Genomic DNA, 23,653 nt, shown 5'->3' on the forward strand with positions numbered 1-23,653 from the left:
TTACACTATACAAGGAGAAATAAGCTGAGGGCAAACATTGATATTATAAACTGTGATGCTCAGATCTTGATTACTTCAGCATTAAACAGCAGTAGCCACAAGATGGTGCTATTTGCAGTTTACAATAAATTAGTCTTCTATAGTAACAGAAATGTATAGCTGTTGTGAGATATTTGGCATGCCTAATCTGCCAGTTTTCTCTCCCATTTTTTAAACTTCCTGATACCTTGCATACAGTACCTCCTATCCTATGCAAGAAATTATTTTGAAAGTTAGTGTTACTTTTTTCTTGAAACCCATTATCTTGTATAAAATACTGTAGTTACATTGGGCAGAGAAAAGCAGTGAGAGTGGACATAACAGCTACCCATAATGATTGTAGTGCACGTATGCATTCCCTGCAGCTATAGCATAATCTCCACAAAGTTCTCAGGTCTCAGTGATTACTCTTCTAAGTAGCCAGGAGGCAAAACTGTCTGTAATAGGCAAACATGGATGAATAACATTTTTCAGTGTTGCAGATAACCTTGCCATCGGAGTTACCACAGTGCGGGACACACGGAAGCTGCCGTTTCTGAATTCAATAGCTTTTTCCCCCCCAAGTGAAAATGAACATGCTGCATTTGTAATGATACTTGCTTATTAATTTCACCCAAGCTGTGCTGAAAAGCTGTGTAATACAGCAGGCTTAAGACTACAGGAATCTATGTTAGAATGGGTGAAAAGTAAAGAGTGACACACTGTTCATTTGCATGTCATTACCCAGAATCCCTGGCTGCAGCAAAAGCACTGTTTGCCAAGTCAGCGATGTGCGAACTCCACTTACCTTGCTTCAGTCGGCTGTGTGACGCGTCACCATGGCAACGCGGCATCAAATGACGCTGCGGGACCATGTGATGTGACGTCACATGACATGGCAATGCAGCGTCCAATAAGTTGCCCTCCATCCTCAAAAAACAATGAAGGGGCCAGAGGTGTTTGTTTTTCACTCATCCCTGTTGTCGTATAACTCAAGGGTGTGCAGATTTTTCAGGGGTGGGGGCGCAGTGGGGGCAGAGTCCCCGCGCTCTTCCCCCAAGGAGTTTAATTTAATGCCAGGGGATCGCGTGAGGCCTCTGCAACATCCCTTACCTTGTCTTTGGCAACGCGGTGTCACGTGACATCACATTGCCATGGTAACATGACATCACGTGACCCTGCGGCATAATTTGACGCCAAAGACAAGGTAAGTAGGGGGGCGCAGTGGGGAAAATCTGGTAAAACTCATTGTCACCGCCACCGTCTGGCACAATGGAAACATTCTCTCACATGTTGTTGGAGACATTGTCTGTTATTTTAGAGCTGTCCATAGTAAGGACATTGTAAAACAGTGCATCTCAACCTTTTTTGCACAGGGGTACCCCTGAAGGAGTTTTAAAATCTCGGGGGAACCCCTGCTTTTCAGACCTCCTCCCCTCCCAAACGCTTATGTACTCGGCCCACCATACCCACACAAACCCATCACTCCATCCCTCTTTCCCATCACCTTGCACATCCCACGCGGCCTGGAGATGAAGTGGCTCCTCTCTCCCCTCTGTGCAGATTTGAGAGTAGAGGAGGAGTAGCCTCTGTCTCGTGGTGTGCAGCCGAGTTTTTCCCCAGGGGTTCCCCGGCACACTGGTTGAGGAACACTGCTGTTAGATGTTTAGGACCCCTGTTTTAAGAATGGAACCAATCGATGTGTCTATATGCATCATACTTGCTTAAGAGTAAAAATGGCTGCTATCAGCTACTATATTCTCGCCGTATTCTTACTTCCTAATTTTTTTACTCTCCTTATTTATTTTTTACATAGGTGGGAAACAGTCTCCAGAGCTGAAACGCGTTTATTTAGTTGCATACCTGTAAACATAGCGCCGGTACCATCCCCTTCAGGGGAAACAAAATGGTGGTTTCAATCTATCTGCAACGTCATTAATAGATATAGTGGTTCCCACCACTCAGTATGAAAAAATTAGATAGAGGCATCAATGAGGAAATAACAATGATGTATTCTAGAAAATTGCTTTCCATAAGCCAACCCTATTCGGGGCTAGGAAAGAACTTTACATGGAAACAAGGGCTAAACAATAAGTTACAAGTCTGGAGAGGGGGAAAGATGGAGGAAATACAAAGGGAACAACAAAAGGGGGGGGGGGTGGGAGGGGAGGAGAGAGAAAGAAGGATAATTGACACTACAAAGTCGACAAGAACCCTTGAGGAGAGCACAGCAATCTATACTAACGAGCAGCACAAACTGGAGGATTTGTATTGCTTTTCCTTCCCTCCCAGACTCCTTTCAGTTCAGGTTTTTCTGTATGGAGTATTTGTGCAGAATTGTGCTCTAATAAGAGAGAATAATCTCTCGGCTAATAGAACATTAGTGTCAGTGTATTTGAGGTTTTACCTGTTGATTGGTACACTCTCCTGAGATTTATGGTTAACCTGCTGTGCAGTTTTGTGCTCTAATAAGAGAGAATAGTCCTGTCAGCTGATTTCAGACTAGTGTCAGTTTTGGTTGCACTTAGGGATTTGTAATGTGTTGTTTGATTTTCAGTTAAATGTTGACTGTGAGGTGTGTTTGGGTGGAGGTATATTATAAAGGGAAGTGCCACAGACTATTTTAGTCTGTGGGAACGGGCCTGAAGAAGGGGAATGTTGGTCGCCGAAACGTTTGTTGCCCCCCTATATTTTATCATCTTGACCTGAGCGTTTGTTATACGTTGTTTTTTCTTCCCCTCCCTTTTATCCTTCCTTTTTTCCCCCACGGTTGTTGTTGTTCCCTTTGTATTTTCTCCGTCTTTCTCCCTCTCCAGACTTGTAACTTATTGTTTAGCCCTTGTTTCCATGTAAAGTTCTTTCCTAGCCCCGAATAGGGGTGGCTTATGGAAAGCAATTTTCTTGAATAGATGATTGTTATTTCCTCATTGATGCCTCTATCTGCTTTTTTCATACTGAGTGCTGGGAACCACTATATCTATTGGTTATTGTTTTGAGGGGGCCAAGGGTCCCTCTCTGTTTCCGTGCACCAGATCAGAAATGTATTTACTTTAATTACCCACTGTGGTGTGCTGCTTAACTCACATACTTTTCACAACATCATTAGTTTGGTCTCTCGATAGATAGAGAGAGAGATAGATATCTCGGGAACTAGGGGTTCCCAAATCTCAAATGATGCTGTTCAGCTCCATGGACCCCCTGTTTAACACCTATTTATAAAAAAGAATGATCCTGAGGGGAAGAACTGCTGTTTGTTAAAGCAATGGTGAGTGAGCAGGCTCTGCAGTTCTTTCAGTGTGCATTCTGGGGAATTGAATTGCCAAAATACAGATACATTATATTGCCTCAGACTTTTATATAACTCTTTCAACTATCATTGCACGCAACTGCTCTTCTAACTGCCCCAAATCCACTTCTCAAATCACGGACACACAGCACCTTGTTACATTAACAGAAGTGTCACAGCAATGTGAGAATAATGAGCATTCTCACCCACCTTTCCCCTGTGAATTCTTCTACGCATAGTTAGCTCTGTTTTTAATAGAAAATAAATATCTAAATAAAAGATGGTTTCTCCTCCCCATTCATCTATCATTTTATTTGACTAGGATGATGATTTCCTGAATCAGCGCTTTAAGGCCATGCAAAAGGATTCCTTGAACACGTCTCATCCTATATCTACAGATGTGCAGTCTCCGGAACAGATTGAGGAAATGTTTGATGACCTGTCCTATATTAAGGTAAACACCAATCTAACACCAACTGGCAGCAGCTTAGGAAGCGATTACTTTTATTTTGGCATTTCTGACTCGAGTAGTAGACGCTTTAAGTTTTACAATGTTCCAACAGATGGCAACAGTGTATAGCATCTGTATATACTGTATCCTTGCGAAAAACTGGTATTCTATATATGTATACCGAGCACTGTAATTTAAAACCCAGTTGTTGTTGTTTCAAAATCTAAACAAGTGTTAATATATTTGTGAAAGGTGTTTTTGTTCAGAATGTTAATACCTGATCATATTACGGTTTTGTTTTAAAAATTGGCAAATGTAGGAAAACGTTTGAAATTAAGTACTGTAGGAAGCTAAAAGTTGCCACACTCATTAACAAGCCATTACCCAGAATCCTCATCTGCAGATGAATCACTATAATGTATGATGGGACTTTGAGTTGAAGCAGGTTTTAAGGTTCTGTGGAAATATTTAGTTTCTTTGCTTTTAACAGTGAGGACTACAATGTAATATTCAGACGTTGTTTGATTTAGCTTGTTCAATGAATGGCATGACATGGTTATCAAGCAATCAAAAACCGGGGGCAGGGTCACAATGTCTCCTCTTCTCACTCTCTCTCCTCTCACTCTCCCTCTCTCCCTCTCCCCCCCAACCCAATCCCTCCCCACCAACCCAATCCCTCCCCACCTCCCTCTATCCCCTTCTCCCCCCAACCGCCTCCCTCTCTCCCTCTCCCCACCTCCCTCTCTCCCTCTCCCCACCTCCCTCTCTCCCCCCCCCCCTAACCCCCTCCCTCCCCACCTCCCTCTCTCCCCCTCCCCCCCTAACCCCCTCCCTCCTCACCTCCCTCTGTCTGCAGATCCCTCTAGATAGACTGAACAGCCTGTCACTCACACAGAGACAGCCAGTGATTTACCATTCAGTTTCAAACGTAAACACTTTCCCATACGATTGGCTTTTTCAAAGACTATCAATAAATCACAAGGCCAAACATTTGATAAAATATGTATTTTCCCTGGACTGAAATAGGCTTAGGTAGGTAATTATATGTTGCTCTATCAAGAGTCAGATCGTTTGAGTCACTTAACTGTAGTGTCGGAAAAGAACCCAGAATTTGACAATTGTATCTTTAGAGAAATGTTCAATTTAAAAATATGCGTGGGATGTTTGATTAACCTTTCAGATTGACTTACGTTATGCCGGATACAGCTAGTTTGTTGTATCTGGGAATTGTCTTTGCAGAATAAAATAAAAAAAAGATCATGAGGTCATTTTATGTGTGCTGATTATTATCTTTTTCTACCAAGCATCAGACTGGCTGTTAACTTTATAAGCGAAAAAAAGTTATTGATGCTACTTTACACCAATGGAAGCTTATTTTGTAGCAGAATAATATGTAAATATAAGTTTAATGAGAATTTTATGTAGCCCTCCCAAGTAATTTGTCTTGAAGGTGTGATCACATTATACAGATGTGGCGCTGGTCTTGTTCCCCTGTGCTCCACTTCGAGTGGATGGAACGCGGCCCTGAAAGCAGGATATTTCCCAGAAGGCTTAACACAGCGGGGAACCCTGCTTCTAAATGGAACACCCGCAGCGTTAATTCTACTGAGCCGCCACCAGTCTTTAAGAGCTGTGCAGAGAGATGAGTAGCGGGCCCTCTCTGTCTCGCTGCTCACAGTAGATTTCATTATTTTTATTATTATTTTTAGTAGATCAGATTGAAGCAGGTGGTCTCCGGAGCTGAACTGCATTAAAATCAGGTCCGGGGACTGAAGACAGGACGATTTTAGGCCTAATTAATAATGGTGTTGGATTCTCTATATACATATATATTCAGCATGCAACTAGTTAAAATAAGTAATTTAGTATTAAGTTAGAAATTATATTGCAAAATAAGCTGCCTCTACAAAGAAGTTAAATCAGTCTGAAGTCAGGCAGATGTAGACATGTTTTGTGATTTAGAAATGTCGTCGAAGTTGAATAGTATATGGTCTTGAGTATGAAATCAAAGGATAGTTAAATAGATAGTAGTGTAATACAATAGAGATGGGTCTTAAAAGCTAAGAAACATAGGATTAACTATAGTTACTTAGTGACAGAACAAAGAGGTTCTTCTCAATTACAGTAAATATTGCCAAAGGAAGACACTGTGTTCTCATGTTAATGATTAACTAAGAACATTTTGTCCGATAGTGAGAGAAACAGGTATTGATTGAAATGTATAGAGTGTATTTGAATTTATAGAATCTGAATCATTTAACACCACAAAGCTAAAGATTCTCAATTCTATAACTAAATTCTATATGCCTGAATGATGTAACTGACTGTAATGATGCTGTGAAAGATGTTTTCTATTATCTCTGAATAAATTGAGAAAAGAACTGGACTATGGACTATTTTGATTATATATTGAAAGGTGGAACATGTATTTGCACCCATCTAATGAGCAAATGTTCAGGGACTCCCTGTTTCCCAAGGTACATGCCTCCGTATAGGGTGCCGGTATGTCCTGTAACTTACCTGTACTTCGGGAAGCAGGGGATCTCACAGACCTGCAAGTTGTGCAGTTCAGCAACGGAGACCCCCTGCTTCAATCCTATGTACTAAAATAAACTAAATGTGGAGCTTCATTACTTTAGTGGCCAACTGCTTTGTAATGAAGTGGTTAGGCCACTCCCGGGAGGCCTAAATCTCCCCCTTCTAGACTAATGCCCAATATCCCTATTAGCCAAACGTGACTAATAAATAGTAGTTTGGGGCATTAACCAAAGTAAAATACACATACAGTAATTATCAAACAAATCAAATACATTTCAAACATTAAACCCATTGATTGTGCCTGTGAATTACTAGACCCTCTCCATGGAGAGCCTAGATAGCCACATTGGCAATCAATATTAGGCTTTAATTAATTAATTGTGGCTGTATTCACATAATTAAATGCTCTATGCATGGGGTCTATATATTTGTCTGTGTGTTTTCATATTCCATTGGGTAAACCTACTTACTGAAAATTACATTTTCCCCATTTTGTTCTGTAGGGTGCTTCTATTTTATTAATGATAAAAACATTTCTGTCAGAGGATGTTTTTCAACACTCCATTGTAACGTATTTGAAAGATCATGAGTATGGATCTACAAAGAGCGATGATTTGTGGGACAGTATGAATTTGGTAAGTGTTATTTCTTTTTATTTCATATTGTTCCTTCTACCCCTGAATCGTGTTAAACCTCATTTATAGAAGCAAATTTCACTAATCTCTGAAACCAAGTTAAATGCTTCTGTAATCATAATTCCTGAGAGATTTACCCGGCCCAGAATTCCCCACCTCCCAGCCTTGCATTGCATAGCCAGCAACCAGGCTCACACTGATGAGACCCAGAAGGTCGAAAACTGCTGTCTGTGTGTAGGATTACTGGCTATGTACTTCCTAAACCCAGGCTGTGCTGAAAAGCTGTGTAATACAGCAAGCATAAGCACCATGTTAAAATGGATGAGAACTGAAGAATGACACATTTGGCTCATTTGCATGTCATTACCCAGAATCCCTGGCTGCAATGGAAGCACTGTTTGCAATGCGATGATGGGAAAAAACGGGGTTGCAGACCTGTCGGAGACGGGTGTTTTTTTGTTTTAAACTTGAGAGAATTACAGAATGTTAGCATATCATGATCTATCTCCATACAAATATTTTGTAACATATTAAAACCTTGTTCAACTTTTGTAAGAAAGATGGAACCTATCAATTACAGCCAAAATCCAGGAAAAAGGAGGAAGTGCCCTGCTTTACTGCATTTTTAACTACTATGTAACTATTTAATTCATAAAGGTTGTAATCGTGAGGAACAATGTTAAAGTCGTGAAATAAGTTGATTAAAAATGTTCACTCTTTGAGTTTACAGGATTATTTGCAGTAATACATTTAAATCTGCCTCTTCACTGCCTCTGGAGCTGAACAACACTATTCTGGGCTTCGGGAACCCTCTTGTTTCTAAGATCTCTATAAACAAAATGGTACCACTATGGAAAATATATATAAAAAAAGTTCTGGGGTTATGCAGTACAAAGTGGTGACATTTTGTACCCAATAATATTCCGGGTTTCGGTCAACAAATTAAAAAATCATTGGGCAGCTCCAGAAACTGCTTCAGGGGCATAAATTAGCTTCACACTGTAATCTAAATTGAGACAATCAGAAAATCCCAGCATTCCATTTGCACAAAAAACGTTTCTATTAGGAAAGGTGTCCTTTGGAAAGAGAGAGCGTTAAACAATGTGACCATAATAATAAACCTCTCATGATGTATAGCTGTAACCTTCCGGTTTTCCCATTGACAAACATGGAGTCGCGCACGGCTTCACCTTACCGGAACCCACGTGAAAATGCTTTTTTCCCTACGTCTCTGGGGAAGGTTAGTCCGGATACATATACAGTATAGTCCAAAAACTATTAAAATGATATCTCTAACATGGAGTAAATGTCAAAGTGAACATAGTAGTAAATACTGTACAGATGAGCCAGTTTATTTATTACTCCATGGGAGAAATAGATTCATGATGAGCTAAGAAATAATGTGAAAAATGACTAAATATACAATGATTTTTCATCTTTGCTATACTTGTTATGACCATTTTTTATGACATATGGTTACGAAACTATTATTACTTTCATATTTATAATCTGGCTATTTGGTCCTGATTACAGTTAAAGTAGATTATAGCCCCTGAAGAAATATCCATGCTTAAAGGTTAGGTAGAGAGAGTGGCTCTGTAAGTAAGCATAATAGACATGTTATGGAGCTGCATCATTGGAGAGGGGGACTCTGACTTCCTCTTAAAGGTCATATCACAAGCACTGAAGAAAAAGCAACAATGGGCCTTTTACTATTGCTTTGTCAGCGTTATTTTTAAAACCGTATAAGCAAATTAACATGCAAATGAGGAATGAATGGCTAATTCAGATGCTAGTAATTAAACTACGATACCTGCCGATATTGGGGTCCCGCCAAACAATAATGCCAATTTTTATAATCTAGCCAAGGCTGACTTTGTTTTGTAATGGCCTCTAGACATAGGCAAGATAAGACTTGCCAACTAGACTGGGTGTTAAAAATAAATACTGTAATATTAACAATGTAGGCCTTATTAGTTCTATAGATTAAACCTTTGTAAACTGAAGTGTAAAACATACAGGACACCTACACGCTCATATTGAACCCCCAAAATAACCACAACATATATATATAAGCATATAAGTGTCACAGAGGAGTGCTACTGAGCATGGCAATATATATTTAAAACCAGAGACAGAACATAAAACACAGACAGTGCTCAGTGCACATCCAGTGAAACCTATACACGGTACAGTGCCTAAATATATATATATATGTATAGATATCTATTAAATAAAATGGTCTTTTAGTTTAACATTTTGGCCAAATTGTTGTAAGCCCCTGAGCCACTACACGGCAGACCACATCTCAAGGGTCCCTAACACTAATATAAATTCTTAATAACCTGTGCATTACCAGGAAGAATTATTTATAATAAATCTGTCAAAATTACTTGCATAGTTCTAAGTCTGATTGAAGCTTTTATTAACCTGTACATTACCAGGAAAAGCGCTCTGTATTAGATTTGTCACAATCATACTGCAAGCAAGCAAGTTCCCCTGAGAGTGGGAGATGCTATGGAGTGAGCTTTTAACCATTTTAAATGTGGGAGGGGGTGAACTTCAGTTAGGTAGGAGGTTGCCAGCCTCCAATCAGCTAAGACTAGCTGAACAAGAATTGTAAAACATTGTGACAAATCTAATACAGAGCGCTTTTCCTGGTAATGTACAGGTTAATAAAAGCTTCAATCAGACTTAGAGCTCTGAGCTCTGTCTGTGTTTTATGTTCTGTCTCTGGTTTTAAACGGAAGTGGCCAGCTAGCCGTGGTCAATTTTAAGGATAGGAAACATAATGATATACTGTGTCAATGTTCCAAATTGACAAACGGGGTTCATTTGATAATAAGTAGTTTATTGTACAGTATGATCATACTCATTCAAAAGTCTATCAGACTCTCTGCCAGGGAGTGTCCAGGCAGCCTCTTTATACATTTAATTTCCTTTGTCTAAAATGTGTTGCTAGGCAGATAATACTAACCACTCCTTAATTCTTAAACCAATCATCTTATAGCTCATTAAACCTGGTTAAAACTGGCCTCAAACAGCTATGAATATGAATAAACAGTAAGATTGTGTAAGTGTGATTATAGTATGAAGAATTTATACAATTCCATAACTGATCTGTATACAAATGTTTTTTTGTTTTTTTTAAATGCAGTTGTCAGCATTGGGATAAACATTTCTGTAATGAAGGAAAATAACATTAAACCGTGGATAGAATTAGAATGTACTGGTTTTGCCAGGAAAAAACCCAAACCTACATAATTTGCCTAGGATTATATTACGAATATTCTTGATATTGTCTTCAACATTGAAAGCATCAAAATCTAAGAAAATGATTTGGCTCTCCGGGGTATTAAGAACCCCCTCAGCACTCCGTGTTAAGCTTTACCATGTGCATCGCCATGGGAGGTGTTCTTGAATCTTTTCATTTTTTTTCTATTGCCCCCTATGATCTGGAGACAAGAAATAAACACCTTCATTTTTGTTCTCATTAAAGAAGCAAAGATAAATGTATCACTGTAGGCAGTATGTTGATATTGGCTATCTGATCTGAAAAGTGGTTAAATAAAACACAGAAAAATGTAGTAATAGTTTATATAGTGAATTCACTGATTAATAATAAAAAACAGCTGGGTTTTTTTTTTTTTTTTTTTATTTATTTTTTTTATACAAAAGAAATATTTCCATACTGCTTCAATTTTTCCTGCTCAAGTATTGAGTACTGTTTTTTTTTTTTTTTTTTTAAATAATGGATTTAAAGAAATAATAATGTGATGTTGACCTTCCATCTGTGCTCCAATGCTACAAGGGCAATAGAGAGAGAGAACAATAGAAATTAGAATGTTATAATGAACACGCTTTCAATTTCCAGTTCACCGGCGGAACCCTAGATGTGAAGAACTTGATGAAGACCTGGACTCTGCAGGCAGGTTATCCACTAGTGACGGTTGTTAAGAAGGGCACAGAGGTCTATCTGAGTCAGGAGCGATTCCTACGAACTACTTGCCCAAAAAATGTGACCACAAACTCCAGGTGTGCTTCTCCATATCTATTATCAACAATTAGATCAGTGATGTACTGTAGATCATGAAAACTGTATCATTTTATTTCTAGGTTTATGTTTGTAGTCTTGCATAAGGAAAATCTTCAGAACTGATTACTACAGTAAATACTGTTATGCATCAAAACTAAACCAAAAAGTGCTCATGGTGCAAAGTGACCAAAAATATACAGTGGAATGTGCAAATAGACCCAGTGAAAAATTGACACTGAAAACACATAATACTGTCACTCAATATGCAGGGATCCTCAGGTTCGTGGACTCCTTGTTGTCCTCATATGAAGAAGACACAAAAGCAAAGGGTCATGACCCCAGAAGAAGTCGTATGACGAAATGCGTTGGGCCTTTTGACTGTTTGAGGCAACCCTACACTACTCTTCGTGAGATCCTGATTGGCTGAGGCGGCTGTTACGCGCCCAACAGACGGGGGACTCCGATCGCGGTTGAGAGACGCACTTTTTGGTTTCGTTTTGTTAGAGTTGTGGTTTGGGGAAACTGTTGGTATTCAGGCAGCAGCTTGACTATATCATATTATGTGTTGCGCTTTATTCTTTGTTTCACTGTGCATCAAAACTGCTCATATTTAGTGTTCATCATTCATGGAGGTGACATGTATGGGGTAGCTCTACCCATCAGACTTGAGTAGGACTGAATTTTTTTTTGCAGTTGTCCTATAAAAGGCTCCTCTCACCTACAGACAGTATTTTTTTTTCCATCCTTGGCAGAGTAGGTTTATTGTTTTTTGGCTACTCTCCCTAGGACTACCAGGGTAGGTCAGCTGGCGGAATAGTTCTCTCTGCCTCTCTCTCCCCCACCGATGCTGCGGTGTCGCATCAGGAGGCAGCTAAATGGAGGCTCGAAGCAACCAGGGGAGACTACAGAGGGAGATATACACTACGTGGAGAAGTGCACGCGTTGTTGCACCAAAATTGAAGTGTGCTAAACTGGACATTACATCTGAGAACCAGGAGTGATGGCCGATGCTGGAATTGCCGGCCAAGAATTAGATTGAGGTTTGTGGGGCTATAGAGTACCCAGCTAGAGCAGTAGAGTGCTGTGGTGAGCTCTGAAGGAAAAAGCGTGTATGCTGATGCTCTAGAGAGCAATACAGGCAAGGAATAGCTGCCCAAACCTTCTGAGTGAGTACTAGTTCAAAGCATAAGCTAAAGGAGCAGAAGGTTCATAGATGTTACTGATGTGTATTATGTTGTACAGTACCTCTGTAGGACTTCCAGAAGAGGGGAACATCGTAGTTGGGAATGAAAGCATTGCATCACAAAATGAAAAACATCAAGAAGCTGAAGATCTGTTTCAGCATGAGACAAGGTTAACAAACACACAGATATCAGCAAGCTCTCAGAAAAAGCCTTGAAGTTGCTCACAGGCTTATACGCTTTGGCCAAAGGGTTAACTAAATTACCCTTTTTCAAGAAATATATAGGCATTTCACTGTGTGTATTTTTGTCACATTGTATTTTGCTCTGGACTTCTTTGTTTCTTGTTGTATTCAGCATGAGACAAGCCACCAGTAGAGGAGAAGAAGTTGCGACAGCAGTCCAGGCTCTGGATCTGATAAATACCTTTCTCTAGTGAATGAAAGACACGGTTTTACAGACTTTGGAAATTGTAGTTTCGCAGGCAAATCAGCGACATTTAAAGAGGTCAAGGCCGCTGACTAGTCTGGACAGAAGAGGCTCTTCTTCTGAATATTCAGAGGTATCTATATTAGGAGTATTTTCAGCAGGAAGAGGCACACACAGAAACACAGAAGTTGCTTACATGGGAAATTGTAAGGCCATTTGGAAGTGCCTATCCCTCCATTTTTATTCACAAGACTACATGCAGGTGATACGTTTCTGGCCAATGGGCCCTTCGTCAGTTAGGCGAGTTCCCTGTTATTAAAAGATGAGCAAGAGGGTTTTTTCAGCTTGGGGAAATCTGAAGTCTGTCTGCAGGTGAGAGGTGAAGCCTTTTATAGGACATCTGCAGATGTTTTTTTTTTTTTGGTCCTACTCAAGTCTGATGGGCTGAGCTGCCCCATACGTGTCTCTGCCATGAACCGACTTAGGGGGGAGAAGAAAATTACTGTAAGGAATACATTTTCTGTTTTATATTTTACTTCCAGTCCTTTCCCTGTATTTAACTGACAGCATTAGAGTTCAGTGGCCTAGAGTACTTAAACCGCAACAATGGAAACAAAAAATGGAATTAACGTTAAAAATAATGCTGGTCTTTTAACAAGTCATCAATATGTAACTGCATAAAATAACACATTTCATATCAGAGCCGAGTATCAAAATGAGTAAATAATACCATTTTACTCATTTTGATGCTAGTCCAAAAGTGAAAGCTATTTCTCTACCCCAGGCTGGCATGAAGCCTCCCATGCCTGTATATATGTAATGGCCATTATACAGTACACATCTAGGCAAGATTACCTAAACTTACCTGGAGTAGATGAGGAAAATGTGTAACCTAAAAATCTTACACTTTAGTAGCCCAAGTGTCCAGATAGTCATTGTCAACCCATGACCAGCAGACCATGAAGGGCCGCTTAGGGGTTAATACCTTCCCTAACACTACACTACCCCTGTTTGCATACCTAAGAGTGTAAGGCAAGCAAGTTGTTAACCTCCATTACCCCTCCCCTGGGTAAATCAGCTTGTGCTGAAACCCCAAATTATCATTGTATAAAATGTCATCATAGCCAGCGTCTAGTAAATGATTATATTTTCCTTCCTACTGTATGGCAAAATGCCAGTAGTGCATTGTTTAAATCTACAAAATTGTGCAGAATATTTGCGTTTTTTTGGGAAACTGTACTAATAATATAAACTATCCTTTTAATTTAGCACTGTGTGGCATGTTCCACTCACCTATATCACCAACTCGTGCAATGATTTCACCTGTGGTCACGTGTTTTTACTGGATCAAGTAAAAGGTGAGTGAATTCTTTTTTTTCTTTTCATTTTATTTTCCTTTGCTTCTCAGCTGTGAATAACCATCCTCCAGTTGCATGGCCCTGGAATCCACTTCTAGGGTTAGATATTTGCTTTATGTAGCATATCTATGTTGTTATATACAGGGATTAGAAAATACCTTGATTTTTTTTAATTCCCAAAGATCTTCTATAGTTGTCCTTAAAAATGCAGACCAATATATATATATATATATATATAATTTTTTTTAAAATCAGTTTTGTACTATGAGAAAATATTTGTAGCATTTAGGGGGAGAAAAAAAACCTCTGTATGACATTTTTAATGTAACTAGCATTTTTTGTTTCTATAGCAACCATTTTCAAAGTCACATCCCCTTCTGAAACAGGCTCTGGCACACTCCTTTTTCAGCCCTGCCCTCTCTCTAGCAGTGCACTAATTGTATCTTGTGACTGCCTGGTCATGTGATCTTCCCCACACATCTGTGCATCTTTGGTCCTCTTCTGCTCTACTGTCCTACCTCAGAGGGCCGGGCCTAAGACCCACAAGCGTGTTCTGCTCTAGGACGTATTCATCCCCATTTGTTCTAAGTTTCCTTGCAACTAACCGCTTCAGGTACAACCCGCAGCAATTGGCACTGTAGAAGGTCAGCCCAATGCTTCTCGGACAGTTATGATTTTTTTTTTTAACGCGCTACTAAAGATTAAATTTAGCATCAAGGATCATATCAGCCTTGGTATTTGACCTTTGTGCACAAATTAATTAAAATATCAAACAAACTTCTGATATTCATCAGTCATTACATCAGCAAGAGGATTCCCAAATTATATGATCTTCCATGTAAAGAACCGTAGACTATTTTCCATCAGAATAAAGTTGTTCTGAGAACTGTTCCTTCATTTAGAGCTAAAGTATTTTCGACCGTTCACTTATCGCAGGAGATCTCTTTACTATAATGTTGCCAACATCCTTTCATTTCACAAGAGGAGCAGTGGCGTACATTGGACTTGGTCAGACGTATTATCTAAACAGTGTTTTTGCTATTTACTGAACCTACAGTATAAGAGGTCATAGCACTTTCAAATCTTCACTAGCTGCAGTAGGTGGATAAGATTAACTATTAATGTGCTGTACTGCGCTGCAGGCAAAGACGTTCTGAAAGAACAGATTAATTAAGGCTCATTTCACTAGAGTAATGGCCGCTTTCTGAGCATAGGACACAAAGGCATCTACTTCAGAAGTTTGTAAATCGACAAACTGGTCATCATTTAATATATTCATTAGACCCCGCAGACTGCATGTTGTGGCAGCAGCAGAGGCCACGTTTGGATGGAAAGTTCTTCAATCCGTTATTTATTCAGCCCGCCTGCGAGTTTCTTTGCTATGGTAGATCCCACAGGTATGTACAGTACTGCCGTGGGGCGTAGAAGAAAGGAGACATTTCTTAGGCATTTCCTTTTCTTCCAATCCAGTCGCGTTTATACACGGATACATCCCCCCCTGAAGATTAAAGAGTTATAGTTTCTGTTCCATGTTTGTCTGTCTGTTCTGTCATACAGGTGCGCCGACGAGTATTCTAAAACTTGCCTGGGAAAATCTGGGGCTATCACCAACAAGATCCAGGTACATGCTGCAAACATTTCAGTGACATTTCTCCAGAGACTAATGGCCCATCGGATTAACACAGCAGGGGTCCCTGGCAGTCCCATTCAGTTTGAATGGGACTGCCAGGGACTCCCGCTGTTAATCCGATAGGCCATTAGTCTGTCTGCAGAAATGTCACTGAAATGTTGCAGCATGTACCCAGCATGTACCCAGCATGTACCCAGCATGTACCTGGGTCTTGTTGGTGATTGCCCCAGATTTGTTTTAGAATACTGTACTCGTCGGCACTACAGTAGTTTCTTGCCGGGGATAATATTGGCTAATGTTTTATTATAATACGTGTAATTAGCAAGAGTCATGCCATATACTTTTAAACTGCTATTTGCATCTCTTCTCTTTGCATATATTAACGTGTGAAGAGAAAAAATAGGTGTGTTGTATAGTTACACATAAAACCATGCATTTGACAGAGGCAAGATCTGCTGTGCAAGTGCATGGATGTAAAACTGACTGCTGTTCTACCCCTGATCAGAGTTCAACTATTCATAAGAAAGTAATTGACATGGGTCGCTGCTTTCATATTTTGTTATGAAAAGGGATTCCCCCACCCCCCATCTTTTTTTCACCCCTTCATAATCTGAACCATGGGTCCGCTGTATTTGCAATGTGCAACTTGCAACTCTGCAGATTTCTGTTTCATGTTTTTTGTTTTTGTTTTTCAAAAGGTGGCTGCCAAGATCTACGTTGTTTTCTAGAGGATGGATTGATGATTTAATTTATATATATATATATATATATATATATATATATATATATATATATAATTATTATTTTTTTTACTTTTTCTACTCATTGATTTGAATTGCTTTTTTTTATGCTATATAATATATATATATATATATATATATATACCTTTATTTATATAGCACCATCCATATACATAATGCTTTACAGCAGTAACACACGTGACACATTAGAAATAAGGAGAAGCAGTCCCTGCCCAGAAGGGCTTTCAATCAGTTACTAGGTGCCTGTAACTTTTGGAGGTGAGGGGAATAGCATTTTTATATAATGTTGGCATTATTCCTACACGAGTTCATGGTTCGCACAGAAAGTGTGGGGTCCTCACAAGTTTTATACAATTTCTTACAAAAATTAAAGCTGAGTGCACAGAGTTTAGGAAAGTGTTGAGTTGCATTCTGTTGATCAAAACAATATGTTTGGAAGAAGTATACAGATGAAGCAGCAGATCATGCATAACACACCAGTAGGAGAAGCTGCCATTCAATGAAGCTGTGCAAAAAAAGGGACAGAGCTTATGCACTATCGCACCCACTAGTGTGCCAGCGATTTACAGTAATGCTTGCTACTGTACATGTGCATTGAGTTTTTGATAGATTTTCAGTAAAAAGAAAAAAGTCCACATTTATATAAAAGGCTTATATTTTCTTGCAATAAAGTTACAAATGAAAAACAATAAAGCTACTAACGTAATTCGATGGTTTCAATCTTTATTGCAGGCAAAATTAATCTCACCAGTGAAGAGTTGTGGGTAAAGTTCAACGTGGACATGACTGGCTACTACATAGTTGACTATGGGGATGATGGCTGGGATGCCCTCATTGGGCAACTACATAAAGATCACAGCGTTCTACATTCCAGTGACCGAGCCAATCTTATCCACGACATTTTCATGCTTGCAGGGTAAAACCTGATTTTCTTTTTATTCGTACTCCTGTGCATACAGTGTTCCTCTATTCCACCCAGAAGCCAGGCAAGCATTAGTCTAGTAAAAATATTATTCTTGTTTTAAATTAAAAAATAAGATAAGAAATAATTTATTGTCTTGTCTATAAATGTAATTTCTACATGTGGGAACTGCATTGAGTTTTTTCCACTACATGTTTGCCAGCATTTTTTTTCCTCCTGTTTATTGGAATGGGCTTGTTTATATTTCATACTGGACAGGAAATATTCATTGACCTCAAATTGTCTTTATTATTTCAACATACTGTACTGATGATTTATTGATGTCAAGTTAACAAATCTTGGTGTCTTTTTATTTTTTATTTTTATGAAGTATACTTAACTAAATCCTGATTCTGACTTGTTTTTGTTAACTTAAAAGTACTGTCCATTTAGTAACAAATAGTGGAGCTGCAATAAACATAAGGTTAAAGTCTAACACCTCTATTATTGTACCTTCACCTGTTGATTCTTCATTTTTAAATAAGTTTGTTAGATTTTCAAGTTTTGGCTTAAAGCGAAACGGCATATAAACACACAATCAAGCATAAAGCACCAACAATCACTCGTGAATTTTGTATGTCTAAATAGTGACCAAATATATGCAGGAAATAAAGTTTTATTTTGAGTGTACAGTATTGTAAATATATTTAAGTGTATCTAGACACTTTCCCTATGCTAATGGAGGTTACTGCTGGGAACTACATTCCCACAGTCTCAAACATAAATTTTTGAAGCCAAAAGATATCAGTGCAGTGTCCAAAAATCGGGGAGATAAAAGGATAATTGTGCAATATAGTTGATTGGTGTTATACAGTAATATACTGTACTATGAATGATGAGATTGCACTCACATGGAATGCCTAAAACTGGTGGCCAACTCCTGTCTTCAAGGGCCACCAACTGGTCAAGTTTTAAGAATAGCCCTGCTTCAGCACAGGTAACTGAGCCACTGATTGAACTACCTGTGCTTGAAGTAGAGATATCATTGAAAGCTGACCTGTTGGTGGCCCTTGAGGATTAGAGTTGGCCACTCCTGTCCTAGGACATAGACATTTGTGGTTAAACTCTGGTTGAAAATCCAGGTAGGAAAAGGTGTATTGCTATATTACACTATTGGTGTTTTCTTTATCTTTTTATCACTGGGAGCGACGATCGCCTAGTCCTAACACCTAGTTTAACCTCTTTCCCACAAATTCCCTCAGCGGCTTGCTTTAACTGATCAACAAAGTAAGAGGCAAATCTCTTTTGTGTCCATACAGTATTTTTGCACTTTAGGATGTCCATTGGACAGCGATGATGTGACATTAATTACAGTAATGTAGGCGTCTCTAATCATATGATTGTCTAAAACATCTGACTCACTGAAGGAAGACATTTTATTTGTCTTTAATACAAATGAATAACCTGTTATTTTGTTACTTTCCAATTTGCCAGTGTGGGGAAGGTTCCTCTGAAAAAGGCCTTTTATCTTATTGATTATCTTGTAAATGAGACGAACACTGCCCCGATCAAAGAAGCGTTGCACCATTTTAACCTCATCCATGGGATCCTCGATAAACGTGGCTTGCAGCTGTTGGCTGGAAGATTAAAGGTTTGTATATGTCTCTTAGTTTTTTCTAAAGGCTCTTTTTCTGATGTTTGCAAATCTCCTCTAAGAAGTAGATATTCAAATGATCTGATCAGAAGATTGCCAAAGACACAGTAATAGTTTGTAAAAAAAAAAAAAAAAAAATGGTACCTTTTCACTCAGACAATTTGTGTTTTTTGATCGTTCTCTGAATGGTAGCACAAAAAAAAATATCTAAGAAAGCTAGTAAACTATTACATACACTCTTTGAAAAAGGGCGTTTGCCTGAAACGCGTCAGAGTGTTTACCTGATGTTCCCCATGTACCATGTTTATTAAAATATAACTTTTTAACCGTTTTTTGTTGGTGTTGGCCCCATTTTTTGCAGCTGTGCCCCGCTCCAATCTTTGGCTTGTTTTCTTCTATTACATTCTATAGCTTCTGAGCTTTCACCTCGCCATTGAAATCAGTAGCGAGTTTAGTGAGCTACAGAGGTTTGTTTTGGTGGCAAGTATCTGCAAAAGGGACACTTTAAATCCCACAAGGAACACCATTGTGTGGAAAGTGTATGAGACTAATGTACTGTAATTATCATACACACTGTTGAATAAAAGGTCTTCTTTCATACTGTTTATGTATATACAGTAGCTTATATATAACAAACAGCATATTATGTGCATACATAAAACGCTTATGTCGTTTTACATGTGGTTGAATATTCAAAACAAATTTAAGGAAGGAACAGAGCTCATTTTAAAAGTTAATTTGAATGCCACTACTGCCTGCCATGGCTTGGGTACAGTAACATCCATAGTTTTGCAGGCTAGGAACAAATACTACACAAAATGACACCTATCTGTCTTCCGATGACTATTAATACCACGCTCGTTGGGCCCATCAAGTGGAAGATGGATTTTCCAGATTTAGTCTCTATGCCAATGCCTAATAATGTATTCCGCAAAAATAATAAAACCATTAACTGTAGCTTTTTGGTGTAAATATTTTTCTTTTGCGGTATAGAACAATTCTCAATTAGTCTATAATTATAAAGGTGGGAATCTCCTGTCATTTCCTATGTTTTTTAATCTTGCTGTTCTCACATGATACGTACGTGTGTGTGTGTGTGTGTGTGTGTGTGTGTGTGTGTGTGTGTGTGTGTGTGTGTGTGTGTGTGTGTGTGTGTGTGTGTGTGTGTGTGTGTGTGTGTGTGTGTATATATCAAAAAATAAATGCGCCTGCACTATATGCACAGATGGACAGCAAATAATTACCCAAATAGTGTATTATTGTAAAGTACTCGAAAGTGAGCACTAAATGACTGACAATACAAACACTAAAACAAACACGTTTGACAAGGGATGGAATGGGGAAGGGAAAGGACAGACACAATAGGTGAACCCAAAAGCCGATGGTGCCGAGATGTGATGCTGCAGGAACGCCGCTGCTGGTCTACAGGAACAACCTCCTTCCTCTCAAACTATAAAACAAAAAGAAGACCGCGCGGCTGTCTTCTTTTTGTTTTATATTTTTACATATACACTGTATACACACACGCCTTGTTTCTGTTCTAACAAACCTTTGTGTGTACACAGATTTTTGTCTCGGTTTTATTCTGATTCAATCCAATGGTATCTTTCTCCAGTTGTGTTTTTTTCTTTTGTGAGGGAGAAGGAATTAAACTTGGCTGTCATTTTTTCTTCTTCTTGGAAGTAATGATTTTTGCTGTATTTAGAATGAGTTGGTTTAAACATCCTTAAAAATAACTCAAAATATATTACAAAGCGCTTTTAATATACACACAAAAAATATGATTGCAAGTTCACCATCAGAAATCAACAGTGTTTCAGGGACCTGTTCTTTAGGAAAAAGGGGTTACACAAAGGGAAAAAGATGGGAAGTCCGATGTGAATACATTTTCTAGGTGTATTGCAGTGTTCAATTTCACAGGAGTAAGATCTTCAGCAAGAAAAGTTTCTTCTAGTCTTACATACCATGCATGGGTGCAAGTATGATGTATATAAATGTTGCAATATTTTAAAATCTAAGACATCTAGAAGACTAACCATCTCATTTCAGCACCATGCTTTAGAGCTGCTCAGGACTCTTATCAATAACCAAAACTGGACCGATGAAGGAATACTTTCAGAACGAGAGCTACGATCCACACTCCTGAATTTTGCTTGTTCTCATGGTTTTCAAAACTGCACAGCTAAAGCCAGTGAGCTGTTTAATAAGTGGAAATCTGATAATATAAGGTGAGGCATGGTTCTTTATCTGTCTACATTTTCAGTCGGGGTGGATCGGTTCAAACTATTTACCATTTCACATTTGCGAGACTATAGGTAAATATAAGTGTTTGTCCTGATGAGCTTACAATCTATGAAGCACAGGGATATATAGTGGCTTGCCAAGGGTCACAACGAGCTGACACTTGGATTTGAACCAGGTTTCTCTGCTACAAAGTCAGTGGCGTTGTTTTTAGAGTCGGTGCCTTTACTCACTGAGCCACTCCTTCAGCCCATGATGTCATTGGAAGTCAGTCACGGAGATATAGTTGGCTCTTACTTAGTCATCATTTTTCTATAAATTATCAACCTCTTAATGATCATTACTTTAAAATATATATGTATTTTTCCAATTTAATTCCATGCTATTAATTTCCAAAAGTATGGGGCTGAAGTATTTCAATGCCATCACTGTTTCTTGTGTGTGTGTGTGTGTGTGTGTGTGTGTGTGTGTGTGTGTGTGTGTGTGTGTGTGTGTGTGTGTGTGTGTGTGTGTGTGTGTGTGTGTGTGTGTGTGTTTCGATCACCATCTATCTACACCGCTTTGCAGCAGTAATACAAGTGACATAATACTATAACATATAACACTATGGGGGAAAGCGCTTCAGACATACAAGTAACATTAGGAAAAGGAGTCCCTGCCCCAAAGAGCTTACAATCTAAGTGGTAAGTAGGAAGAACGTACAGGGACAGTAGGTGGGTGTTCTGTTAAGTGCGTCTGCAAGGGGCTATGGTTGATGTATGTGTATACAGGTGTAAAGTGTCAGCCACAAAGCTACCAATGTGCTTCATTAAAGAGGTGTGTTTTTAATATGGGTCTTAAAGGTGATAGAGAGGGTGCTAGTCAGATGTTGAGAGGAAGGGCATTCTTGAGGTGTGGGGCAATGAGTGTGTGAAGTTTTTGGTGGGAGAGGGCTTTCTACACATAAGGGGCAGACAGAAGGTATCCTTGAGGAGAACGTAAGAGTCGGGATGGCGTACAGTATAGCGAGAAAATAGGGCTGAGGTGTAAGACGGGGCAGAAGAGTATATAGCTTTAAAAGTTAGTGTTTTTTTGTGAGTAATCCGGGTTTTAAAAGGAAGCCAGGAGAGTGATTTCAGTAGGAGAGACGCCAAGACAGATTTAGGATAGAGTAAAGTGATTCTAGCAGCTGCGTTTAGGATAGATTGAAGGGAAGACGGGTGAGCGGCAGGAAGGCCAGACAGCAGGAGGTTACAATTGTCGAGACGGGAGAAAATGAGGGCCTGTGTCAGAGTTTTAGCAATAGAGCAACGTTCCGGAGGAAAAAACAACAGATTTTAGCTACATTGTGAATGTGCGAGGAAAATGTGATGGAGAAGTCACATGGGAGACCTAGGTAGCATGCTTGTGATACTGGGTGTATGATAGTATTCCCAATAGTAATGTAGAAGAGGAGCAGTAGGGCCAGGCTTGTGAAAAAGTATGACATTTGGTTAGGCCATCCAAGATGATATAGTGGGGAAAATTCAGAGACTTTGGTCTGTACTGTAGATGTCTGTCAGGGGTTGAAAGGTAAATGTGTGTGTCCTCAACACGAGGGGGTATTTGAACCCAAGAAATGTGATAGTCATCTAGAGAGGAGGTGTGTAAAGAGAAGAGGTTGCAGGACAGAGCCCTGTGCTACCCCCACAGAGAGATCAACGGAGGAGGAGATGTCTGCAAACGAGACACTGAAAGTACGATGGCAGATGCAAGAGGAAATCCAGGATATGGCGTTGTTACGGATACCATGAATATGAAGAAGGTTAAGGAGAAAAGGGTGGTCCGCAGTATCAAAGACTGCAGGGGTCCTTACTGTCATACACGTATTTGAGTTGACGTTTACAGATCCACCACGCTCTCAACAGTGTGACAGTGCTTCTTTAATAAGAAGAAAGTGCAATATGAGGGGATGTAATTTCAACAAATCTTTATGCAATAACGCACATTAAAACTTACATCTCCGTAACAAAATAAAATCGCTCCACAGGGCCTTAGATTTGAGTTTCCACCCAAGTACGTCAATAGATACCTACAGGCACCACAAGATTCCCCATGTTAAAAATGGTGTAATCTATATTCGTTCATTAGGTCATATTTTTTATCATGTATGTATATTTTAATTTTTATTAGGTGTAGGGTAATAAATCTTTATATAGTTGCGGATTGCTAATTTATTAATTTCATGCATGAATGCATTCATGCACTGAGCCACGTACATTATGTATATGCAGGGTGGGGGTATTTATTAAAGACCATGAAACATTTGCGTGCTGAAGCCCTGAAGAAGAACATTATCGCTAAATGTGTTGAGGTCATACAGTCGTATGTCGATAATTTCCCAAATTGGAGAGAACACTTGCAACTGTAAGTATCTTGGGAACCATGGGTCCCCGTAGCTAAAAATAGCAAAATTCAGCTCCAGAAAATTCCTTTGTTCGAATTTTGTGGGGGAAAAAAACGATATGAAAGAAAGAGAAAAAAAAAAAAAGATTTGGGAGATTTGCAGCTTTCAA

The 23,653-nt window shown here is 39.2% G+C and overlaps 1 protein-coding gene across 2 annotated transcripts in view; it reads left to right on the forward strand.

The window, feature by feature from the left end:
• LNPEP (leucyl and cystinyl aminopeptidase) overlaps positions 1 to 23,653 on the forward strand; it is a 110,152-nt gene that overhangs the window by 70,609 nt on the left and 15,890 nt on the right. For both annotated transcript variants that reach the window (XM_075593329.1, XM_075593332.1), the window contains exons 8-14: positions 3,627 to 3,758; positions 6,797 to 6,928; positions 10,803 to 10,963; positions 13,844 to 13,932; positions 17,056 to 17,239; positions 18,719 to 18,875; positions 20,928 to 21,106. In XM_075593329.1, coding sequence (XP_075449444.1) covers positions 3,627 to 3,758; positions 6,797 to 6,928; positions 10,803 to 10,963; positions 13,844 to 13,932; positions 17,056 to 17,239; positions 18,719 to 18,875; positions 20,928 to 21,106 — 1,034 coding nt within the window. The remainder of the gene's footprint in view (positions 1 to 3,626; positions 3,759 to 6,796; positions 6,929 to 10,802; positions 10,964 to 13,843; positions 13,933 to 17,055; positions 17,240 to 18,718; positions 18,876 to 20,927; positions 21,107 to 23,653) is intronic.

Source organism: Ascaphus truei, chromosome 1, assembly GCF_040206685.1.
Source record: "Ascaphus truei isolate aAscTru1 chromosome 1, aAscTru1.hap1, whole genome shotgun sequence".
NCBI classification, from domain to species: Eukaryota; Metazoa; Chordata; class Amphibia; order Anura; family Ascaphidae; genus Ascaphus; species Ascaphus truei.